The 23,601-nt window shown below is 39.7% G+C and overlaps 1 protein-coding gene and 1 long non-coding RNA gene across 11 annotated transcripts in view; one reads left to right on the top strand and one right to left on the bottom strand.

Annotated features, from left to right (window-relative positions):
• Positions 1-23,601, bottom strand: part of LOC145538953 (uncharacterized) — a 136,105-nt gene that overhangs the window by 10,025 nt on the left and 102,479 nt on the right. Inside the window, exon 2 of the long non-coding RNA XR_014077356.1 lies at positions 2,441-2,759. This is a non-coding gene — a long non-coding RNA (uncharacterized LOC145538953). The remainder of the gene's footprint in view (positions 1-2,440; positions 2,760-23,601) is intronic.
• Positions 1-23,601, top strand: part of CFAP91 (cilia and flagella associated protein 91) — a 100,163-nt gene that overhangs the window by 20,950 nt on the left and 55,612 nt on the right. For 6 of the 10 annotated variants that reach the window (XR_014077350.1, XR_014077349.1, XM_081571904.1 and 3 more), the window contains exons 6-9: positions 5,264-5,445; positions 18,258-18,435; positions 20,311-20,468; positions 22,846-23,028. Coding sequence is in view for 6 of the 10 variants with exons in the window: in XM_081571904.1 (XP_081428030.1) it covers positions 5,264-5,445; positions 18,258-18,435; positions 20,311-20,468; positions 22,846-23,028 (701 nt within the window). In the remaining 4 variants the exon portion in view is untranslated. Of the gene's footprint in view, positions 1-5,263; positions 5,446-18,257; positions 18,436-19,592; positions 19,705-20,310; positions 20,469-22,845; positions 23,029-23,601 lie in introns of all 10 variants that reach the window. The other 4 variants (XR_014077348.1, XR_014077347.1, XM_081571900.1 and 1 more) reach the window with 1 other exon arrangement.

The following is a 23,601-nucleotide window of genomic DNA, read 5'->3' as shown; positions in this document are numbered from 1 at the left end:
GCAGCACAGTATTGGAGAAGGACAGAGTTGGAGGACTGACACAACCTGACTTCAAGCTATTATAATCAAGAAAGTGTGGTGTTGGCCTTCCCAGGTAGCTCAGTGGTAAAGCGTCCACCTGCCAGTACAGGAGACACGGGTTCGATCCCTGGTCTGGAACAACCTCACATGCTGTGGAGCAACTAAACTTGTGTACCACAACTATTGAGTCTGTGATCTAGAACCTGGTAGCCACAACTACGTGGGCCCTAGAGCCAATGCTCCTCAACAAGAGCAGCCACTGCAAGACGTCTGTGCACGCAACCAGAGAGTAGCCCCTGCTTGCCACAACTAGAGAAAAGCCCGCCTAACAACAAAGATCTTGCACAGCCAAAAATAAATAAATAAATAAAAAATTTTTTAACTGTGATGTTATGGAAAGAGTATACAGATGAAATAGAATAGAGAGCCCAGAAGTAGGCCCACATACTTATAATCAGCTAATCTTTGACAGGAGATGTGATGGTTAGATAGCATCACTGACTCAATGGACATGAATTTGAGCAAAGTCCAGGAGGCAGTGAAGAACAAGGAAGCCTGGTGTGCTACAGTCCATGGGGTCGCAAAGAGTTGGACACAATTAGTGACTGAATGACAATCTTTGACAAAAAGAGCAAAGGCAATACAGTGGAGCAAAGACAGTCTTTATGACAAATGATGTTGGAACAACTGGACATCTACATGCAAAAAAAAATGAATTTAGACACAACTCTTACATCCTTCACAAAATTAACTTAAAATGGATCACAGACCTCAGTGTAGAATACTAAAATATAAAACCCTTAGATTACATAGGAAAAACCTAGATGGTCTTGAGTATGGTGATGACTTTTTAGATACAACATCAAAATCACGATCCATTAAAGAAATAATGGGTAATCTGGACTTCATTAAAAAAAGGTCAAAGACCTTAACAGATACCTCACCAAAGAAGATATACAAATGGAAAATAAGTGGAAATGCAAATTAAAACAATGTACCACTATACAACTGTTAGAATGGCCAGAATCTGGAACACTAACACCACCAAATATTGAGCAACAGGAACTTTCATTTTTGGTGGAAATGCAAAATGCTATAGTCACTTCAGAAGACAGGTTGGCAGTTTCTTACAAGGCTAAACATACTCTATACAATACAGTATTTTCTTCTATTCTGAACGATGCAATTTGTGGAAATGAGGCATCTGTAAATGAGTATGTGGATTGAACTTTCAACCCTATGCACTCAAGACACATTTATTGAATGAGTGAAAAATACTAATACCATTATTACTCATCTGTAGAAATGTTAGTGATTCTAACATGAATCATGAATGTTAATGTATTGACACACCAAAATAAAATTTGTGTAAGACTCTTAAAAGACTATACATATACTCTTAACATATGATTTGGCAGTCCTACTCCTTGGTATTTACCTGAAGGGGTTGAAAACTCATGTCTACACAAAAGCCTGCACACAAATGTTTATAGCAGCTTTATCCATAGTTGCTGAAACTTGGAAGCAACCAAAATGTCCTTCAGCAGGTGAATGGATAAGTAAACCATGGTACATTGAGACAAGGAAATATTATTCAGCACTAAAAAGAAATGAGCTATCAAGTCATGAAAAGACATGGAGGAACCTTAAATGCATATTGCTAAGAGAAAGAAGCTAATCTGAAAGGGCTGCATATGTATGATTCCAACTATATGACATTCTGGAAAAGGTAAAACTATGGAGATGATAAAAAGATTATTGGTTGCCAGGGGGCTGGGGAGAATGGGGAAAGGATGAATAGGAGCACAGAGGATTTAAAGGGAGGGCAAATACTCTGTATGTTACTATGTGGTGGATACAGATTATTATACATGTCTACATAGACATGTAAGGATTTGTCCATACCCATATAATGTACGACACCAAGAGTGAACCTTAACAGGGAACTATAGTCAATATCTTGTAATAAACTATAATGGAAAATAATCTGAAAGGTAATATATATATGTGTGTGTGTGTGTATAAAAATATATATATATAACTGAATCACTTTGCTGTGCACCTGAAACATTGTAAGTCAGCCGTACTTCAATAAAGTATATATATATTTAAAAAAGAAAAAAGTGAACCTTAATGTAAACTGTGTATTTTGGATGACTGTGAAGTGCCAGTGTAGGTACATCAGTTTTAACAAAAGTTCCACCTGGTGGTGATGTTGATAGTGGGTCGGGCTCTGCACATGATGGGGAAGGGGTATATGGAAAGTTTTTGTGCCTTCGCAATTTTGCTGTGAACCTAAGATTGCTCTAAAAATTGTCTTTAAAAATGCAAATGTTCAATAGAGTTCATAATAACAGAATAAGATTTGCTGGCTTTGTGAAGCTCCTCTTTGTGTGTAGGTTTTTTAAAATGTACTTACTCATTTTTAGCTGAGTGGGTCTTTGTTGCTGTGCTTGCTTTTCTCTAGTTGCAGAGAGTGGGGGCTATTCTTTGTTGCATTGCAAGGGCTTCTCATTGCGGTGGCTTCTCTTGTTGCATGGGCTCTAGGGCACACGGGCTTCAGTTGCAGCGTGTGGGCCAATAGCTGTAGTCCCTTAGTAGTTGTGGTGCAGGGCTTAGCTGCTCCATGGCATGTGGGATCTTCCTGGACCAGGGATCAAACCTGTGCCTTCTGCATTGGCAGGCAGATTCTTTATCACTGGACCACCAGGGAAGCCCTGCATGTAGTTTTGTTGGGACTAGAAGGGGAAAATTTAAAAGACTGTGGGTGTGGCAGACAGTGCCTGCTTCGATGGTGGCTGGTATTAGAGGAGGGAGGGTCTAGATGGAGGATGTGGAGCAGTAGCGGCTGCTGAAAGGACACCATCCTTAAACAGGCTAAGTGAGGCTGAGGATGCGATCCAAGACCAGGCAGAGCTCAAGCCCAGTAGGGAGCAGATGTGAGGTCTTTCTGGTGTTGGGTCCTGATTGAGGTCGGGCAGAGCTGGGAAAGAAGATTTTTTGCCTGCTCTTATTCACATTTTACTCTCCCCTCAGACCAACTGAAATGGAGAGAAGAATAGGTTGGAGAAAAATAACAAGTTAATTAGGAAAGGAACTGCGCTATTAAGTTACACAGGACTTTTTTCCAAGTAGCATTCCTCCTTTGCATCCTCTCCTCAGACCCACGGAGAAGGGTCCCAAGTCAGCAGAAAGCTTTGGCAGAAGGATTCTTCAGGCTTTGTCATAATCTTAGCATGTTTAATCAGATGGGTCAAATGTGAAACTAATTTGGAAACAATAATTTTTTCTCTTGATCCAAGCTGATGGTTTTATAATAATATTCACATGACCTGGGATGATATAAAGGTAATTTAAAGTTATTTCCTCAAGTAGAATTTTTATAGTAGAGTACTTTCTGCTGAAAACGTAAGAAACTATATATACTTATATTGTTTACTTATGTTAGAAATTAATAGCAACTGCTGAAAAAAATGATTTCAGTACCTGTTAGATTTCAGCATTAATAACTATTTAAAGTACTGTTCCATCACAGGTTGAACTGCCAAATAGACACTTCTTTCTGATTGGCTTGAAATGCATTTTTCTTTGAGCTAAGATGTACATGCTGTGTTCATGTATAAGCACCTCCCATTGCCTTTGACTATTTTTCTTAATGGAAATCTTTTTTCCATTATATTTATTTATGTAATTTAATCAATTCTTCTACCAACTAGAAAAAAGATTTATGTTAAATGGAAGTGGTATATATACATATATATATATTTTGTATTTTATAAGTAGTATATGTACAGGTTAAAAAAAGTTAGAAAATTCAGAAGACTATAAACATGAAAAAATTCTCTCTATAATCATAGTATCCAGAAATAATTGCTTTTATTATTGTATATCCATTTAGGAATTCTTATGTGCCCAGTAGCACAGTCTATAAAAACATAAAAATGTACTCCTATTATACATACTGCTTTATAGTGTTCTTTTTTCTACTTTACATTAGATCATAGACATTTTTATTCATATAGATTACATTGTTACTTTTAATAGCTGGATAAAAATTATGGATGTACCATTTTTTAAACAATTTTTCTACTAATGGGCATTATTTAAGTTTGTAATTTTTTTAGAATCACATGAGTAGATTGGGAAAGATTTCCATGAAGTGTTGTTTAGTCAAAAAAGCAAAATGCAAAACTATACTTATGATTTCATGTTAGTCAAACAGTAAAATAAATTGTATTTGTGTCAGTTGTAGAAAATAAGTGTGCAAAAAATATGGAGGATGTAACTCATGGATACATCTGGGATATATATACGAGATGGGCTTCCTAGGTGGCGCTAGTGGTAAAGAACCTGCTTGCCATTGCAGGAGATTTAAGAGACGCAGGTTCAATCCCTGGGTTGGGAAGATCCTTGATACCAGGTATATAGAAAAGGTACTGCTATGGGTGGAAAAGGAAGAAAAAGGGATTGAGGGATGCAAACTCAAAAGTAAAAAGAAAACACTGCACTAAAACATTAAACCATATGTGCTATTATACTTTTTGTTAAATTTTAACAAATTTTCGAGTGAGCACATGTTTAAGTGAATTTATAAGTTTTTCTGTGCTTAAAAATAGAACGAAAAAAAAGGTGAAAATAATGGATCCAAGGTTGATGCCTAATGATCCCAGATATAACCACTTTTTAAAAATAAAATTAGCCATTAAGAAGTTTTTTACTCTTGTAAATGAGACTTGATAAACATGTTTGTATATATCTTTGCACACTCATTGACTTATTCCCCACAATAAATTCCTAGGAGCACAATTGCTTGGGCAAAAGGGTGTTTTAAGGGTTTGATATATATTTAGTTACTTGTTAGTTAGGTTTACCTGTTTGTAGTTTCATCAGCAGTTTATGAGAATGCCTGTTTCTTCACAAGTTCATTGATGCTAAGTACTTTCAATCTTTTAAATCATTGCTTATGTCATATAATTAAATAGCATCTTGCTGTTTTAATTTACGTTTCTTTGATTATTAGTTATGTTCATTATCTTTTCATATGATTGTTAGAAGTTTTACTTTTTGTTTTCTGACTGTCCTTTACCCATTTTTCTGTGGCTATTTAACTGTCTTATTGATTCACAAGGGCATTTTACATAGAAAGACTATTTAACTCTTAATCATATGTGTTGCAAAACCTATTGATAGGTATAAAGTGATTATATCAGGTTTCAATTTTTAAAATAATTTTTCCTTTTAGGGCAGATCCATATACTTTTCCTCCTCCTCCTACTAAGTTCCTGCCCTTTCCTTCGAAGTACACGGTGGGCACTCAGACTGATTATCGGGATGCTGAAGTTCAAACAGACCCGTATTCTCCAAAATATGTAGTATGTCAGGATTCCATCCCTGAGCTCCTGACCCTGGCTACTCTCACTTGGGGTAAGTTGGAAATTCTTTTGAATATCTGCAGATGACAGTCCTGATGACCACGCATGCTGTTGAGTTCTTGGAAATGACACACACAGAGGCAACTGTGGTTTAAAGTATTGCTATTTAAAGTGTCTTGCTCAGTAGAGCTACTTCATAGACTTGTACACTTTCTGATAGATTTGTTCAAAGAGAGATATGCCCTTATCACTATAAGGACACTTATTTGTCCTTTTTTCTTGAAGCTGAAGTTATATTTAGACTTAATTTTGTGGTTACTTTGCTGATGACTCACCTCCCTCTTCTCACTGTTTCTCCCAGTGAATCAGCTCCTTTTCACTGAGAAATTTATATTCTTTCTTTACACATAAATTTTTTTTGAGTGTATAATACTGAATGCATATTCCAACATGTAATATGCATGACATATGCATATTCCAACAAGTAATAATATTATCTTATAATATGCATCATGCATATTGTAAATATAGCAATAATATGCATTTTGCATTTTCCAACAAGTAATAATACCATCTTACTTTACTAAAATATCTTGGGATTTATCAAGGCTCTCTTATACACTTTATTTGATGATTTGGATGATTTCTTTTGATATTATATCTGAAATGCTCAGAAATTCACTCTCAGAGTATAGAAATTATACTGGTCTAGGCCCTTATAATGTGAAACTATAAAAATTAATAAGAGACGGGGCCTTTAGAAATTGTTAGAAATTAGCTTATTAAACTCATCTGATTGTGCCTAGGAAGCTGAGAACCAGAGAGACTGACTCCCTGAAGGTCATGGAAATACTTAGTACATTGTAATGATTTTTATTAAAATGAGGTTACTTTTGTTTCCCCAATGTAATGAATTGCTGTGATCAAATCTGTTAGTAGCAACAAGGATGTTCACATCTGAGTTCTAGTTTTGATTCTTGTTTCTTGGCTCACTTCTTGGATCCAGATTAACAAGTGACACCCACAGTTTAAAGCAGAGACTCTACCTTCAGTCTAGGTGATAGATTCAAAGTATGCTGAAATCTTTCCCTCTGCTTTGAACACACAAAAAACATAATTATGAAAATTAATAACCACACTTAAAATCAAGGAAGAAAATCAATCATTTAGCAGTGGAGACATCTTCCTAAGAGAAATAGCTGGGAATCTGTGATGATGAGCAGGGACTCTGAATGGTGAAGAGCCAGACCTGAGTTACCTGATTAAAGGAGGGAGAAACTTCTCTCTTGCCCACAGGTAGAACTGAGCTCAGTGCCTGCCAGTCTAAGCCAGGTACTCCTACCTGCAGCCTTGAGCTTTACCTCTTAGTGTGAAAAGGGCTTAGCTTTGAGCTGCAGAAGGACTGGGGCCACGCCCTTGAAAACAAGAGGTTTAGGTAGGGGCTCAGAAATGCTTCACTTGGTAAAGACCTAATTGGAGCCCTGTGCCTGGCAGCTCTGGGGTTGAAGTGTCAATAAAAAGCTCCATGAGTCAGGCCTACCTCCTCGTTGGTGAGGCCCTGGGTAAAAGTTTAAATGGAGGCCTACATATTATGTGTGTAGATGTTTAAACATTGTAAATCAAGCTACTGTCTGTTAGATAAAATACATTCTATATTTTTCACAAATAAATCTTTATAAAAAGCTGAAAGGACAAGTGTACATTTAAAATTCTTAGACTCCTTGGGATTGCATGCTGGCATGTGGCAGCAGTGGGAGAGGCTGCCTGGTGGCTGGCCCTTCTCTCTGGCTCTGTTCTTCATCATGACGAGCTTGTTGTGCATGCCTATGATTGCCTCTCCTGTCCTGCTCTTCCATCTTCTGTTTAGACATCCTTGCAAACAGCTGCTATGTGGCCACCCCTTGGGCTTAAGGGTGAACAAACAGCATCATATAGTCTGCCGTCAGGAGTCTGAATCCTGCGAAGTGACCAATGTAGATTTTGGAAGTGGGCTTGGGGCCATTTACACAAGGAATTCCAGGCTCCCTAAGAGACAGAGTACCTCCAGGTGGGCATTCTGTTGTATCTTAAAGTACTGTGGGAAAATAACCCAAATCTAGAATTCTAACACCAGCCAAACTCTTACTCAGGGGAGAAGGTGAAATAAAGACACTTTCATAGGACAGAACATTTCATAGGTCTATCTCATAGGATATTGTAAACGCTAATTAAATTCATTTATGTAATGTGCTTAGGCCAATGCTTAGTATGTAAATAAGCATTATATAAATGTTAGCTATTAATCTGAGTAAGGGAAGAATAAAAGGATATCCTTCAACATACTTCCAAGTTCAGTCGCTCAGTCATGTCTGACTCTTTGCGACCCCATGGACTGCAGCACGCCAGGCCTCCTTGTCCGTCACCAACTCCCGGAGTTTACTCAGACTCATGTCCGTTGAATCGGTGATGCCATACAACCATCTCATCCGCCATCATCCCCTTCTCCTCCTGCCTTCAATCTTTCCCAGCATCAGGGTCTTTTCCAGTGAGTCAGTTCTTTACATCACGTGGTCAAGATAGTGGAGTTTCAGCTTCAGCATCCATCCTTCCAATGAATATTCAGGACTGATTTCCTTTAGGAAGAACTGGTTGGATCCCTTTGCTGTCCAAGGGACTCTTAAGAGTCTTCTCCAACACCACAGTTCAAAAGCATCAATTCTTCGGCCCTCAGCTTTCTTTATAGTCTAACTCTCACATCCATACATGACTACTGGAAAAACCATAGCTTTGACTAGATGGACCTTTGTTGGCAAAGAAATGTCTCTACTTTTTAATATGCTGTCTAGGTTGGTCATAACATTTCTTCCAAAGAGTAAGTGTCTTTTAATTTCATGGCTGCAGTCACCATCTGCAGTGATTTTGGAGCCCCCCAAAATAAAGTCTGACACTGTTTCCCCATCTATTTGCCATGATGTGATGGGACCAGATGCCATGATCTTAGTTCTCTGAATGTTGAGTTTTAAGCCAACTTTTTCTCTCTCCTCTTTCACTTTCATCAAGAGGCTCTTTAGTTCTTATTCACTTTCTTCCATAAGGGTGGTGTCATCTGCATATCTGAGGTTATTGATATTTCTCCCGGCAATCTTGATTCCAGCTTGTGCGTCATCCAGCCCAGCATTTCTCATGATGTACTCTGCATATAAATTAAATAAGCAGGCTGACAGTATACAGCCTTGAGGTACTCCTTTCCTGATTTGGAACCACTCTGTTTTTCCATGTCCAGTTCTAACTGTTGCTTCCTGACCTGCATACAGATTTCTCAAGAGGCAGGTCAGGTGGTCTGGTATTCCCATCTCTTGAAGAATTTTCCACAGTTTGTTGTGATCCACCTAGTCAAAGGCTTTGGAATAGTCAGTAAAGCAGAAATAGATGTTTTTCTGGAACTCTCTTGCTTTTCAATGATCCAACGGATGTTGGCAGTTTGATCTCTGGTTCCTCTGCCTTTTCTAAAACCAGCTTGAACATCTGGAAGTTCATGGTTCACATACTATTGAAGCCTGGCTTGGAGAATTTTGAGCATTACTTTGCTAGCATGTGAGATGAGTGTAATTGTGCGGTAGTTTGAGCATTCTTTGGCATTGCCTTTCTTAGCAATTGGAATGAAAACTGACCTTTTCCAGTCCTGAGGCCACTGCTGAGTTTTCCAAATTTGCTGGCATATTGAGTACAGCACTTTCACAGCATGATCTTTTAGGATTTGAAATAGCTCAACGGGAATTCCATCACCTCCACTAGCTTTGTTCGTAGTGATGCTTCTTAAGGCCTACTTGACTTTGCATTCCAGGATGTCTGGCTCTAGGTGAGTGATCACACCATCATGATTATCTGGGTCATGAAGATCTTTTTTGTATAGTTCTTCTGTGTATTCTTGCCACCTTTTCTTAATATCTTCTGCTTCTGTTAGGTTCATATCATATCTGTCCTTTATTGTGCCCATCTTTGCAAAAATGTTCCCATGGTATGTCGAATTTTCTTGAAGAGATCTCTAGTCTTTCCCATTCTATTGTTTTCCTTTATTTCTTTGCACTGATCACTGAGGAAGGCTTTCTTATCTCTCCTTGCTATTCTTTGGAACTCTGCATTCAAATGGGTATATCTTTCCTTTTCTCCTTTGCCTTTCGCTTCTCTTCTTTCCATAGCTGTTTGTAAGGCCTCCTCAGACAACCATTTTGCCTTTTTGCACTTCTTTTTCTTGGGGATGGTCTTGATTACTGCCTCCTGTACAGTGTCCCAAACCTCCATCCATAGTTCTTCAGGCACTCTGTCTATCAGATCTAATCCCTGGAATCTATTTGTTGCTTCCACTGTATAATCATGATCTGAGCCACAGTCTGCTCCCGGTCTTGTTTCTGCTGACTGTATAGAGCTTCTCCATCCTTGGCTGCAAAGAATATAATTAATCAGATTTCAGTGTTGACCATCTGGTGATGTCCATGTGTAGAGTCTTGTCTTGTGTTGTTGGAAGAGGGTGTTTGCTATGACCAGTGCGTTCTGTTGGCAAAACTCTATTAGCCTTTGCCCTGCTTCATTCTGTACTCCAAGGCCAAATTTGCCTGTTACGCCAGGTGTTTCCTGACTTCCTACTTTTGCATTCCAGTCCCATATAATGAAAAGGACATGTTTTTTGATTGTTAGTTCTAAAAGGTCTTGTAGGTCTTCATAGAATCATTCAAGTTCAGCTTCTTCAGCATTACCAGTCGGGGCATAGACTTGGATTACTGTGATGTTGAATGGTCTGCCTTGGAAACGAACAGAGATCATTCTGTCGTTTTTGAGATTGCATCCAAGTACTGCATTTCGGACTCTTTTGTTGACCATGATGGCTACTCCATTTCTTCTAAGGGATTCCTGCCCACGGTAGTAGACATAATGGTCATCTGAGTTAAATGCACCCATTCCAGTCCATCTTAGTTCGCTGATTCCTAGAATGTCCATGTTCACTCTTGCCATCTCCTGTTTGACCACTTCCAATTTGCCTTCATTCATGGACCTAACATTCCAGGCTCCTATGCAATATTGCTCTTTACAGCATCGGACTTTGCTTCTATCACGAGTCACATCCACAGCTGGGTATAGTTTTTGCTTTGGCTCCATCCCATCATTCTTTCTGGAGTTATTTCTCCACTAGACCATTTAGGTATGACCTAAATCAAATCCCTTATGATTATACAGTGGAAGTGACAAATAGATTTAAGGGACTAGATCTGATAGACAGAGTGCCTGATGAACTATGGACAGAGGTTTGTGACATTGTACAGGAGACAGGGATCAAGACCATCCCCATGGAAAAGAAATGCAAAAAAGCAAAATGGCTGTCTGAGGAGGCCTTACAAATAGCTGGGAAAAGAAGAGAAGCGAAAAGCAAAGGAGAAAAGGAAAGATATTCTAATCTGAAAATTAGAGATACCAAGGGAACATTTCATGCAAAGATGGGCTCAATAAAGGACAGAAATGGTATGGACCTAACAGAAGCAGAAGATATTAAGAGTTGGCAAGAATACACAGAAGAACTGTACAAAAAAGATCTTCACGACCCAGGTAATCATGATGGTGTGATCACTCACCTAGAGCCAGACATCCTGGAATGTGAAGTCAAGTGGGCCTTAGAAAGCATCACTACGAACAAAGCTAGTGGAGGTGATGGAATTCCAGTTGAGCTATTTCAAATCCTCAAAGATGATGCTGTGAAAGTGCTGCACTCAATATGCCAGCAAATTTGGAAAACTCAGCAGTGGCCACAGGACTGGAAAAGGTCAGTTTTCATTCCAATTGCTAAGAAAGGCAATGCCAAAGAATGCTCAAACTACCGCACAATTGCACTCATCTCACACGCTAGTAAAGTAATGCTCAAAATTCTCCAAGCTAGGCTTTTAGCAATACGTGAACCATGAACTTCCAGATGTTCAAGCTGGTTTTAGAAAAGGCAGAGGAACCAGAGATCAAATTGCCAATATCTGCTGGATGATCGAAAAAGCAAGAGAGTTCCAGAAAAACATCTATTTCTGCTTTATTGACTATGCCAAAGCCTTTGACCATGTGGATTACAATAAACTGTGGAAAATTCTGAAAGAGATGGGAATACCAGACCATCTGACCTGTCTCTTGAGAAACCTGTATGCAGGTCAGGAAGCAACAGTTAGAACTGGACATGGAACAACAGACTGCTTCCAAATAGGAAAAGGAGTATGTCAAGGCTGTATATTGTCACCCTGCTTATTTAACTTCTATGCAGAGTACATCATGAGAAACGCTGGGCTGGAGGAAACACAAGCTGGAATCAAGATTGCTGGGAGAAATATCAATAACTTCAGATATGCAGATGACACCACCCTTATGGCATAAAGTGAAGAAGAACTAAAGAGCCTCTTGATGAAAGTAAAAGAGGAGAGTGAAAAAATTGCCTTAAAGCTCAACGTTCAGAAAACTAAGATCATGGCATCTGGTCCCATCACTCCATGGGAAATAGATGGGGAAACAGTGGAAACAGTGTCAGACTTTATTTTTTGGGGCTGAAAAATCACTGCTGATGGTGATTGCAGCCATGAAATTAAAAGATGCTTACTCCTTGGAAGGAAGGTTATGACCAACCTAGATAGCATATTTAAAAGCAGAGACATTACTTTGCCAACAAAGGTCTGTCTAGTCAAGGTTATGGTTTTTCCAGTGGTCATGTATGGATGTGAGAGTTGGACAGTGAAGAAAGCTGAGTGCCGAAGAATTGATGCTTTTGAACTGTGGTGTTGGAGAAGACTCTTGAGAGTCCCTTGGACTGCAAGGAGATCCAACCAGTCCATCCTAAAGGAGATCAGTCCTAGGTGTTCATTGGAAGGACTGATGTTGAAGCTGAAACTCCAATACTTTGGCCACCTCATGCGAAGAGTTGACTAATTGGAAAAGACCCTAATGCTGCAAGGATTGGGGGCAGGAGGAGAAGGGCATCACAGAGGATGAGATGGTTGGATGCATCACTGATTCGATGGATATGAGTTTGGGTAAACTCTGGGAGTTGGTGATGGACAAGGAGGCCTGGCGTGCTTCGATTCATGGGGTCGCAAAGAGTTGGACACGACTGAGTGACTGAAGTGAAGTGAACTGTATAATCATAAGAGATTTGATTTAGGTCATACCTGAATGGTTTAGTGGTTTTCCCTACTTTCTTCAATTAAGTCTGAATTTGGCAATAAGCAGTTCATGATCTGAGCCACAGTCAGCTCCTGGTCTTGTGTTTGCTTACTGTATAGTGCTTCTCCATCTTTGGCTGCAAAGAATATAATTAGTCTGATTTCGGTATGGACCATCTGGTGTTGTCCACGTGTAGAGTCTTCTCTTGTGTTGTTGGAAGAGGGTGTTTGCTATGACCAGTGCATTCTCTTGGCAAAACTCTGTTAGCCTTTGCCCTGCTTCATTCTGTACTCCAAGGCCAAATTTTCCCATTACTCCAGGTATTTCTTGACTTCCTACTTTTGCATTCCAGTCCCCTATAATGAAAGGACATCTTTTTGGGGTGTTAGTTCCAGAAGGTCTTGTAGGTCTTCACGGATGCATGCATGCTAACTCACTTCAGTCATGTCTGACTCTTTGTGACCCTGTGGATTGTAGCCTGCCAGGCTGTCTTATCCAAGGGATTCTCCAGGCAAGAATACTTGAGTGGGTTGCCACTCCCTCTGCTGGGGGATCCTCCAGAACTAGGGGTCGAACTCACGTCTCTTGCATCTCCTGCATTGGGAGGTGGGTTCTTTACCATTAGCACCACCTGGGAAGCCCATAGGTATTCATAGAAGCTTTTAACTCAGCCTCTTTGGCATTCCATTTGTGGACTTCCCTGGTGAGTCAGATGGTAAAGCATCTGCCTACAATGCGGGAGACCTGGGTTCAATCCCTGGGTCAGGAAGATCTCCTGGAGAAGGAAATGGCAACCCACTCCAGTATTCTTGCCCGGAAAATCCCATCGACAGAGGAGCCTGGTAGGCCACAGTCCATGGGGTTGCAAAGAGTTGGACATGACTGAGTGACTTCACTTTCTTTCTTTCTTTCAACTCAGCCTCTTTGGCATTAGTGTTTGGGGCATAGACTTGGATTACTATGATGTTGAATGGTTTGCCTTGCAAGCAAACTGAGATAATTCTGTCATTTTTGTGATTAGACCCAAGTGCTGCATTTCAGACTCGTTTGTTGACTATGAGGACTACTCCATTTCTCCTAAGGGATTCTTGCCCACAGTAGTAGATATAATGGTCTTGTGAATTGTATTTGCCTTTCCTGCCCATTTTAGTTCACTGATTCATAAAATGTTGATATTTACTCTTGCCATCTCCTGTTTGGCCACTTCCAATTTATCTTGATTCATGGCCTGACATTACAGGTTCCTGTACAGTATTGTTGTTTACAGTATCAGACTTTACTTTCACCACCAGACATCCATAACTGGGCGTCGTGTCTGCTTTGGCTGAGCCTCTTCATTCCTTCTGGAGCTATTTCTGCACTCTTCTTCAGTAGCACATTGGACACCTACCTGTCCAGGGGGTTCATCTTTCAGTGTCATATCTTTTTTGCCTTTTCATACTGTTCATGGGCTTCTCAAAGCCCATGAATTCTTCTCAAGGATGCTGAAGTGGTTTGCCATCTCCTTCTCCAGTGGACCACGTTTTGTCATATCTCTCTGCCATAACCCAGCCATCTTGGGTGGTCCTATATGGCATGGTTCAAAGTTTCATTGAGTTATACAAGGCCATCATTTTGGTTCATTTTCTGTGATTGTGATTTCCATTCTGTCGGCCCTCTGATGGATGGGAGTGCAAGCTTCCTGATGGGAGGGACTGGCTGTGGGGAAAACTAGGTCTTGCTCTGGTGGGCTGGGCCACGCTCAGTAAATCTTTAATCCAATTTTCTGCTGAGGGTGGGCCTGTGCTCCCTCCCTGTAGTTTGGTCTGAGGTGGCCCAGTCCTAGAGTTTGCAGTGTCTGTGGTGGAGCTATAGAGTCTGTGGTAGGGGTAATGGTGACCTCCTCCACAAGGACTTATGTCAGTATATTGCGCCTCCCAGGACTGTTGCTGTCACTACCTCTGACCCTGTGGCAGGCCACTGTTGACCCATGCCTCTGTTGGAGACTCCCAGACACTCATAGGAAAGTCTGGCTCAGTCTCTTGTGGGGTCACTACTCCTTTCTCCTGGGTCCTGGACCACATATGGTTTTGTCTTTCCTTCCAAGAGTCTATTTCCCCAGTCCTGTGGAAGTTCTATAATCAAATCCCACTGACATTCAAAGTCAGATTTCCTGGGGATTCCCAGTCCCTTTGCCAGATGCCCAGGTTTGGAAGTCTGTTGTGGGCCCTAGAACTTTCGCAACAGCATGAGAACTTCTTTAGTATAATTGTTCTCCAGTTTGTGGATCGCCTGTCCAGCAGCTCTGTAGTGGGGCTAATGACGACCTCCTCCAAGAGGACTTATGCCACCTGCCGTGCCTCCCAGCACTGCTACTGCCAGTGCTCCTGTCCCCGTGGGAGGCCACTGCTGACCCATGCCTCTGCAGAAGACCCTCAAACACTCAAAGGCAGGTCTGGCTCAGTCTCTTGCGGGGATCACTGCTCCTTTCCATGGGTTTTGGTGCACACAAGATTTTGTTTATGCCCTCCAAGAGTCTCTGGCAGATATGAGGTTTGATTTTAAATGTGATTGCACCCCTCCTACCATCTTGCTGCTTCTCCTTTGTCCTTGGACGTGGAGTATCTTTTCTTGGTGGTTCCAACATTCTCTTTTTGATGGTTGTTCAGCAGCTTGTTGTGATTTTGGTGTTCTCACAGGAGAAGATGAGCACACATCCTTCTACTCTGCCAAATTAAATTTGTAGACTCTTTGGGTAGTGTGGACATTTTAACAATATCAATTCTTCCAGTCTAAAACACAAGATATCTTTCGATTTCTTTATATGGTTTTCAGATTCCTTCATTAATATTTTATAGTTTTCAGAATATAGGTCTCTCACCTCTTTGGTTAAGTTTATTCGTAGGTATTTTTCTCTTTTTGATGGGATTTTGTTATATTTTTTCTTTATTATTGCATGTTTTTCTTTAATTTTATATTGAAATATAGTTGATTTACAATGTATCAGTTTTTTTGTACAATGAAGTGATTCAATTTTATATATCAACACATTCCTTTTCTTATCTTTTTCATCATGGTTTATCACAAGATATTGAATATAGTTCCCTGTGCTATTCAGAAGGATCTTGTCATTTATCCACTGTGTATATTATCGTTTGCATCTGTTAACCTAAAACTCTCACTCTATCCCTCCCCCACTTCCTCTCCCCCTTGGCAACCACAAGTCTGTTCTCTGTGAGTCTGTTATGTTTTGTAGATAAATTTATTTGTGTCATTTTAGATTCCACATATAGGTGATTTCTTATGGTATTTGTCTTTCTCTTCCTGACTTAGTTCACTTAGTATAATAATCTCTAGGTTCATTCATATTGCTGCAAATGGCATTAGTTTGTTCTTTTTATGGCTGAGTAGTATTCCACTGTATATGGACATTTAGGTTCTTTCCATGTTGTGGCTATTAATAATAGCTGCTATGAACAGAGGGTTGCATGTATCTTTTTGAATTGTAGTTTTGTCCTGATATATGCCCAGAAGTAGGATTCCTGGATCATATGATAACTCCGTTTTTAGTGTTTTGAGGAACCTCCATACTGTTTTCCGTAATGGTTGCACCAACTACATTCTAACCAACTGCGTGGGAGGGTTAGAAAATAGAATCCAACAACACATTAAAGAGATCTTACACCATAATCAAGTGATGGGATTTTAAGTGGGATTTTTTTTTTTTGCTTCCTCTTTCTGATAGTTCATTATTAGTATATAGAAAAGTGACACGTGACAGTATCTTAAAAAGATGACTGACACTTCCCTGATGTTCCAGTGGCTAAAACTCCACGCTCCCAATGCAGGGGGCTTGGGTTTGATCCCTGATCAGAGAACTAGAACTCACTGGAAAAAACCCTGAGTGCTGAGAAAGGAGGATCCTGAGGGCAGGAGGAGAAGGGGGTGACAGAGGATGACATGATTGGATGGCAACACCAACTTAATGGACATGAATTTGAGCAAACTCCAGGAGATAGTGAAGGACAGGTAAGCCTGGCGTGCTGCAGTCCAAGGGGCCACAAACAGTCGGACGAGACTTAGTGACTGAACAACAGCAGAGAAGTAGATCCTGCCTGCTGCAACTAAGACCTGGCACAGCCAAATAAATAAATTTTAAAAATAAGTTAATAGATGACTTATTGTAACTAAATGGGTTGATCATACAAATTCGAGTTTGGTGCAATATCAGAAAACCAACCAATGCATGTTACCATTTTAACAGAAAATATCAGAAAATGCTTCAGTAGATTCAGGAAAAGTAGTTTGATAATATCTGACATGCATTCATGTTGTAAACTCCAAATGTTGGGATCAGAAGGAAACTTTAGTAATTTAATAAAGATTATCTGAGATAAACATAATACTAAAGGTAAGACTTGAGAAGCTTTATCCTTAAAATCAAGAAAAAGACAGTGATTCCTTTATCACCACTATTATTTAGCAGTTCAGGGAAGATCCTAGCCCAGAACTTTTTCAACTAGGCTATGACCATCAACCCCAGGGACATTTGGAAACTCCATAATAGTGATAAGGCAAATGGGTTGGGTTTGGGGAAGCTAGGCTGGCATGGATACTAAACATCTTGCCCTGCATGGGGCAGGCCCATCCAAAAATTAATTGTTTGCCCAATACAATATTAATAGCATCCTGATTGAGAAATAATTGAGTTAATGCAGTAAAATAAGAGAAAAAAAATTAGGTATGAGGATTAGAAAGAAGAAGCAAAACTATTTTTACTTGTAGGCAATGCACTCATTTTAAAAATTTAAATGAACGGAACTAGGAATCTCAGTTCAGTAAGGTAGCTTATTATGAAATCTACATATAATTTTACTTCTTCCTTCCCAGGTAGCACAAATGGTAAAGAATCTGCCTGCAGTACAGGAGACACTGGTTTTGTCCCTGAGTCGGGAAGATCCCTTGGAGAAGGGAATGGCCACCCACTCCAGTATTCTTGCCTGGAGAATTCTATGGATAGGCCATGCGGTTGCAAAAAGTCAGACATGACTGAGCGATTAACACTTTCACTTTTTGACTTGGATGCATTTTTCTCTTTTTGTTTCTCTCTCTCTCTCTTTCTCCCCGCCCCCCCCCCCCAATTTCTCTGGTTAGGGCTTCCAGTACTATGTTGAATAGGAGTGGTGAGAGTGTGCACGCTTACCTTGTTCCTGATCTTAGAGAAAAAGCTTTTAACCTTTCACTGTTGAGTATGGTATTAGCTGTGGGCTTCTCTGTATAGTTCATTTTTGTTTCATATTTGTTTCTAGAGAGGGAGTATAGTGTAGTATGTAAGACCACAAGGGCCAGATTGTCATGGGCAAATTCTGGGTTTCACCACTTACTAACTATGATCTTCTGCAAGTTATTTTGATATTTCTTTGTATTTCGAAAGATGGATTTTTCCAATATGGAACGTTCCGAGGTGTGATTATTTAGTAGTCATCTAATATCTTTAAATACTTCCATGCAAATAAAATGTCTTCTGACTGAATTGCTAACAAGAGAGAGTACCGGGCACAGATAATACACTCTCAGGCACATGTGGAGACATATCCCAATATCATTTCATCTTGTCATAACCTTGAATTTAAAGAGGACAAGATCTGAGAAGGAGTCAATTAAATATCAGTAGGTACATGAGTGTGTCTGTGTGTTTCTTAAGCGTTCTGCCTCATCCTCTAGGTCGAGGTCTCCCGGCAGGACAAGCTGAAGTAGAGATGATAGAACGTGCCCGGGAGAAGCGTGCTTGGGAAGACACCCTGCCCCCTCTGAGTGACACCTCCCAGTTTGAGAAAAGGAGGCGGATGATGAATGCCATGGAGAGGAAGGAGTGGGCCTTCAGAGAGCAGGAGATTGAGAAGTAGGTTCTCAGTTACCCAGACAGTTGCTCCTACACTAATGGGATTAATGTTAATACTTTTAAGCAATAGAGCAAATAGAGTTCCCAAATGTAAGGGTTTAAAAGCAATCCTTAACCTATAGAGTTAGGAGACTGGGTTTCAGAAGCAATAGCTCCATTATTTTTTCTCCAATAATATAAATATATATAATGCCTTCTTTATGTGTGAAGTTCAGTGTGGAACCCAGATTTGAACAATTCCTCACGGCATCTCTGATCTTCTCTTCTCTCTTTAGTAACTTACCTAGACTGTCACAGAATTCCACTGATTTTTGCAAAATGTCTTTCAGACTGTCCCTTTCTGTTCCTTACCAGTGCCAGGGTCCCTTGACTTTGACCCTCCTCCTATCCATCAAACAGCCTCCTGGCTGACCCTGTCTCTTCCCCCTGGTACCGGATTCAGTCAGGACCCCTTGGGTTCTAGCTGCAGCTAATAAGGTATTTATATTTAAAAGACAAACTGTGGAAAGTTTCAGTTAAGAGATGACCTCACAGTACATAAGTAACAATATGCTAGGGTATTTCTGGTTGAATTTTTAGCCATTTTAACTGATATATTTTCAATAATGAGATTGTCTCTGAATATGTAGAAATGATGAGGACCAAAAAATTCCAGCTCCTTAGCAAGAAGGTGGGGAAGGGAAGTTCTTGAGGTGCCCTTGGCTCCTGTGCTGAGGTGCTTCATTGCTCATAGCAGTGCCAACAAGCCCCTGACAATGTGCTATCTCTGCTGAGGCCCCACTTCTCCCTTGTCAGTGTGGCAGATCTCAACCCTTTTGATCCTCAACTGCTGAGTTGGTGGCTACTGTAAAGAAGCCTTGCCCACCACCCCGCTCCTTCCTTTGGATCAGCTGGGAATAGCACTGAAAGAGGTGCTCTGCCATTTCTTCTCCCACTGAAGTCTTCTCATTCTTCTGCCCTGGTGTTTTGATCCCTGGGTTGTAAATGTTGGTTTGTGTGCCTACTCCATTGAAACAGTGCTCCTTGAGACAGTGGACTTTATCTTGTTCACCATGGTCTTATTCCCTGCCTGGCATAAGTATTTGACAAATAAGTGATTGAATAAATTATTAGGTAAATTTTTAAGTAAGAGTAAAATGTTCAAATCTCCATTTTAGAAAGGAAAATCTTGACCACTACATGGAACAAAGATTGGAAGGAGGCGAGACTAGACTAACACCTAGAGTCCGAGGCAGGAGAGAGATGACAGACATGAGCTGGGGAACAGATGTAAGAAGTGTTTTAGAGGAGGGAAGAAGGTAGGAGAAGGAGCAGATTTCTGGGGGAATAAAATGAGTGAGGTTTTTTCGAAGGGATAATTGGAGATTCAAGTAGATGGAAGTTCCAGTTCAGAAATATCTGGGCTGAAGCAGGTATTTTGAAGTCATATGTACACATAAGCAAGGTGGTCCTGGAGAACAATGAGAAGGTGAGGTAAAGGGAAGCAAAGAATGAATATCTGTATGTGTCAGATGCTGGCATTTTCGCATTCACCACTTAAGGATAGCATGCCACAACCACATTTTCTCTCAATCCTCCTGTTCCTTAACCCTCCAGCAATACCTGTCGGCCTGAAACTGTGGACAAACATTTTTCTGTTCACTTAGGCCCTTCCGCCTAGAGATACACCCATATAATATTCTTCTTATATAAAGACTATTGAATGCCTGCCCCAACCCCCAACTCATTTTCCACACTTTTTCCAGAGTGGTCTTTTTAAAATGCATGAATATGGTACTAGCCTAAAGAGAAGGTCCTATTTATGGCAACTGTTCCGTTTCTTTAGTAAAGCATAGAGAGACCATAGGCTTCTTTATGATTGTAATTTGCTTGAAGATTGCAGGAGATTCGCCTGGAAGTTCTAAAAGAGCTGCTGAAGAAGCGTGACGAGAATCAAAATGAAGTGAACATGGCACGCTTGAATGCCCAGTGGTCTAAACTACAGGAAGCGAAGGAGGCAAAGTTGGCACAGATTCAACGCAAGCATGTATCAGGTGATGGTGCAGCACCAACCCGCAAGAGAATGGAAAAGCTGGCTCAGCTTTAAGTTTTTGACCAAAGCTGATTTAACTGTGATATAGTTCTTTTTTGGTCCTAGTGTTATTTAACTGATAAGGGACAGGAGGTGAGTTATTTCTCAAAAGGAAAGAGTGGAGGAAAATTCATCACTAAGAAAATCAAGTAATGACATTCTAACGGGTAGCAAGTTGTTGGCATTATGGGCTCTGTGTGTATGTGTGTGTGTGTGTGTGTGTGTGTTTAGGTATTGGGCTCCCCATACTCATAGGCTGAAGCCCTGGATAGAGAGCTTTATTTATCAACCTGTTTTTCATTGTTTCCCACTAAAAGAGACACTCAGATATCTTTTTTCCTACTTATCCCCCTTCCATGAAATTAAAAAAAAATTTTTTTTAAAGACCCCTGTGCTGGGTCTTCTTTTCCATGCAGGGGCTTCAGTAGTTGTGGCACGTGGGCTTAGCTGCTACATGCTTGGCATGTGAGATCTTAGTTCCCCCACCAGGGATCAAACCCATATCCCCTGCATTGCAAGGCTGATTCTTAACCACTGGACCAGTAGGGAAGTCCCTCCTATGAAATTTTAATACTGTAGGTGTACTATATCTGTTTATATACTATAAATATATCTGTGCGTTATACATAAAAAGAGAAGTCAGTGGAGGATTAAAAATGACTTAATAAAAATTTTTAATTAGAATTTAAAGTAAAAAATTTTAATTTATTAGCATTTAGCTTTATAGCTGTACTTGCTGAGCAACTTTTAATATAATTTATTTACTTATAAAAGTTGTACTGCATCATGTATATATGCAGATTAGCAATCTAAACACATAATAATAGCAATGTAATCACAGTAAAGAATTATTCAAAATTCTCCTAGTAAAACAATTACAAAAATTAATTTCTTAAAAATTATTTTTAGTGAACTTTTAATTTTATTGATGTGAGAAAATAACTTTAAACTTAATTAGCTGCTACATATGCATTTAGATACTGCCAACATTTTTTTCTTTTCGGTAGTTGACATAATTAGCAGTGGGTTGACTTTTTTGTTCTCGTTACTCCTTTTATCCCTCTCTCTTCTCCCTCTGGGATCACCTCCCAATAAACTACGTGCACACATGCCTTTATCTCAGGTTCTGTCTTTGGGGGAACCCAGGCTAAGAAACAACTCGAATGTCATTTCCTCCAGGAAGACCTTCAAGGACCCCTGCCCCCAGAAAGTCAGGTCCTTGTTATCTGCTCTCAGTCTGGTCCTTGTTATATGCCCCTGAATTTTTTTGAGTGTGTAAGAAAATGACTTTTCACTTAACTAGCTTTTAGGTATGCATTTAGATATTGTCAACAGTTTTTTCTTTTCAGTCCTTGAAATAACCAGTGATGGGTTGACTAATTTTCATAAATAACTAAGGCTTCCCAGGTGGCTCAATGGTAAAGAATCTGCCTGCTAGTGCCAGAGACACTAGTTTGATCCCTGGGTGAAAAAGATCCCCTGTAGAAGGAAATGGCAACCCACTTCAATATTCTTGCCTGGGAAATCCCATGGACAGAGGAGCTTGGTGGGTATAGTTCATGAGGTTGCAAAAGAGTCGGGCACAACTTAGCAATTAACAACAACAAAATATAAAGTATTTTAATTATGAAATTCCAAGTCACACACAAAAGCACTGAGGGTCACATATAAATAACATTCAGAAGGCAGCAGTGGTACATGTAGCCATCGCTTGCAATATGGCTTCAAAATCTCACAATCTGTTTTTATACCCATTGAGAGTACCTGATGTAGATCCTTCAAAAGGGGATGGGTCTGTGATGGGATTGAAAGAAAAGGAGGAGGTAGAGGTAGTAATCCTTACTCCTTAGATTAGTACACTATTATGTACAGCTGAGCCTGCCAAATTATTCTTAAACTATAAGCTTGGATATATTCTAATTTATTCTGGTGTTAGCCAAGATGACCAGAGATTTTTGAAGAACTTGTAGTCTTCCTTCCCTTTTAATTATTCTCTTAGGAGAAAATAATTCCCTCCATCTCTATTGAAGACATGTATTTTTCAGTTATTTTGAGTTTAATTCATTGCATAAACTTGTATTTCTGGCCCAGAGCTTAGAATGCAGTTATAAAAGATTTTTGATGAGTACCAATTGAGGACACTAGCTGATTCAGCTTCTCTCATATCCACCTGTTCTTTGTCTTAAGTGTTATATTTGGGCTACAGTGAGTGAACATGATGAAATTTATTCAGCTCAATAGTCTCCCTGTGAATAAAACTACAGTTGGTTTGCTAGCCTGCATTTGGATTGTTCAGAAAAATATTTTAGAGATAGTCATGGAGGTATGTTTTATTTTAGCAATCAGAAAACTTATGGGAAAGGGAAAGAATCTAGAAGGGAAGTTGGAGAGAAGAAATATCATCAAGGATTATTGTGATTATGCATCACAGGTCTATGGACCTCTATCTCGCCTTGGTCGTTTCCCAGACAACAATTCAGAGGACTTTGTAGTAAAAAACCACTATCTCAACACCTATGAAGGTAAGCAGTTCCCATAATTACAAGCCTAGTATAAGAGAGTTATCTTAGAAATATAAAATATAGCAATTTAGATTAAAAGCTAACCAAAAATAAAATATTTGTAAGAAATAGCCATTACATGTTTAGTATTATTAATGAGTTCATAGAAACCAATAAAAACTGTCAAGACCCAAATAAATAAGTGGATACACTATGCAACAATTTACCAAGCAGCAAAGTCAATAAACTACTAAACATTTAAACATGTTTAATGTCACTAAAATCGAAGTTATGCAAAAATAAAATAGAAAAAGTTTTTATACCAGGTTTATGATGCAAACAAGAAATATGTAATGAAATCAGCCCTTTATGAAGAAACACCAGAATACTCGTGGGCAAGGGGATGGATAAACTAGGGGATAAATTAATGGAGAGGGTTATACCTGTTGTAAAGTCCAAGAGAGCCTTAATTATTTAAATTTCAGTTGAGAGGTTGGAGAATCATGTGGCCAAGATCGTGCATTGACGGTCACACCCTTGAACTTGCACCCCTGGCTGACCTTCTCCAGAGCTGCATATGGTAACCTGGTTACA

The sequence above is a fragment of the Giraffa tippelskirchi genome, chromosome 2, assembly GCF_054371585.1.
Source record: "Giraffa tippelskirchi isolate mGirTip1 chromosome 2, T2T-mGirTip1v1.2.pri, whole genome shotgun sequence".
Lineage (NCBI taxonomy): Eukaryota > Metazoa > Chordata > Mammalia > Artiodactyla > Giraffidae > Giraffa > Giraffa tippelskirchi.
Note: the sequence above shows the minus strand (reverse complement) of the source record. Positions and strands in the feature narration are given on the sequence as shown.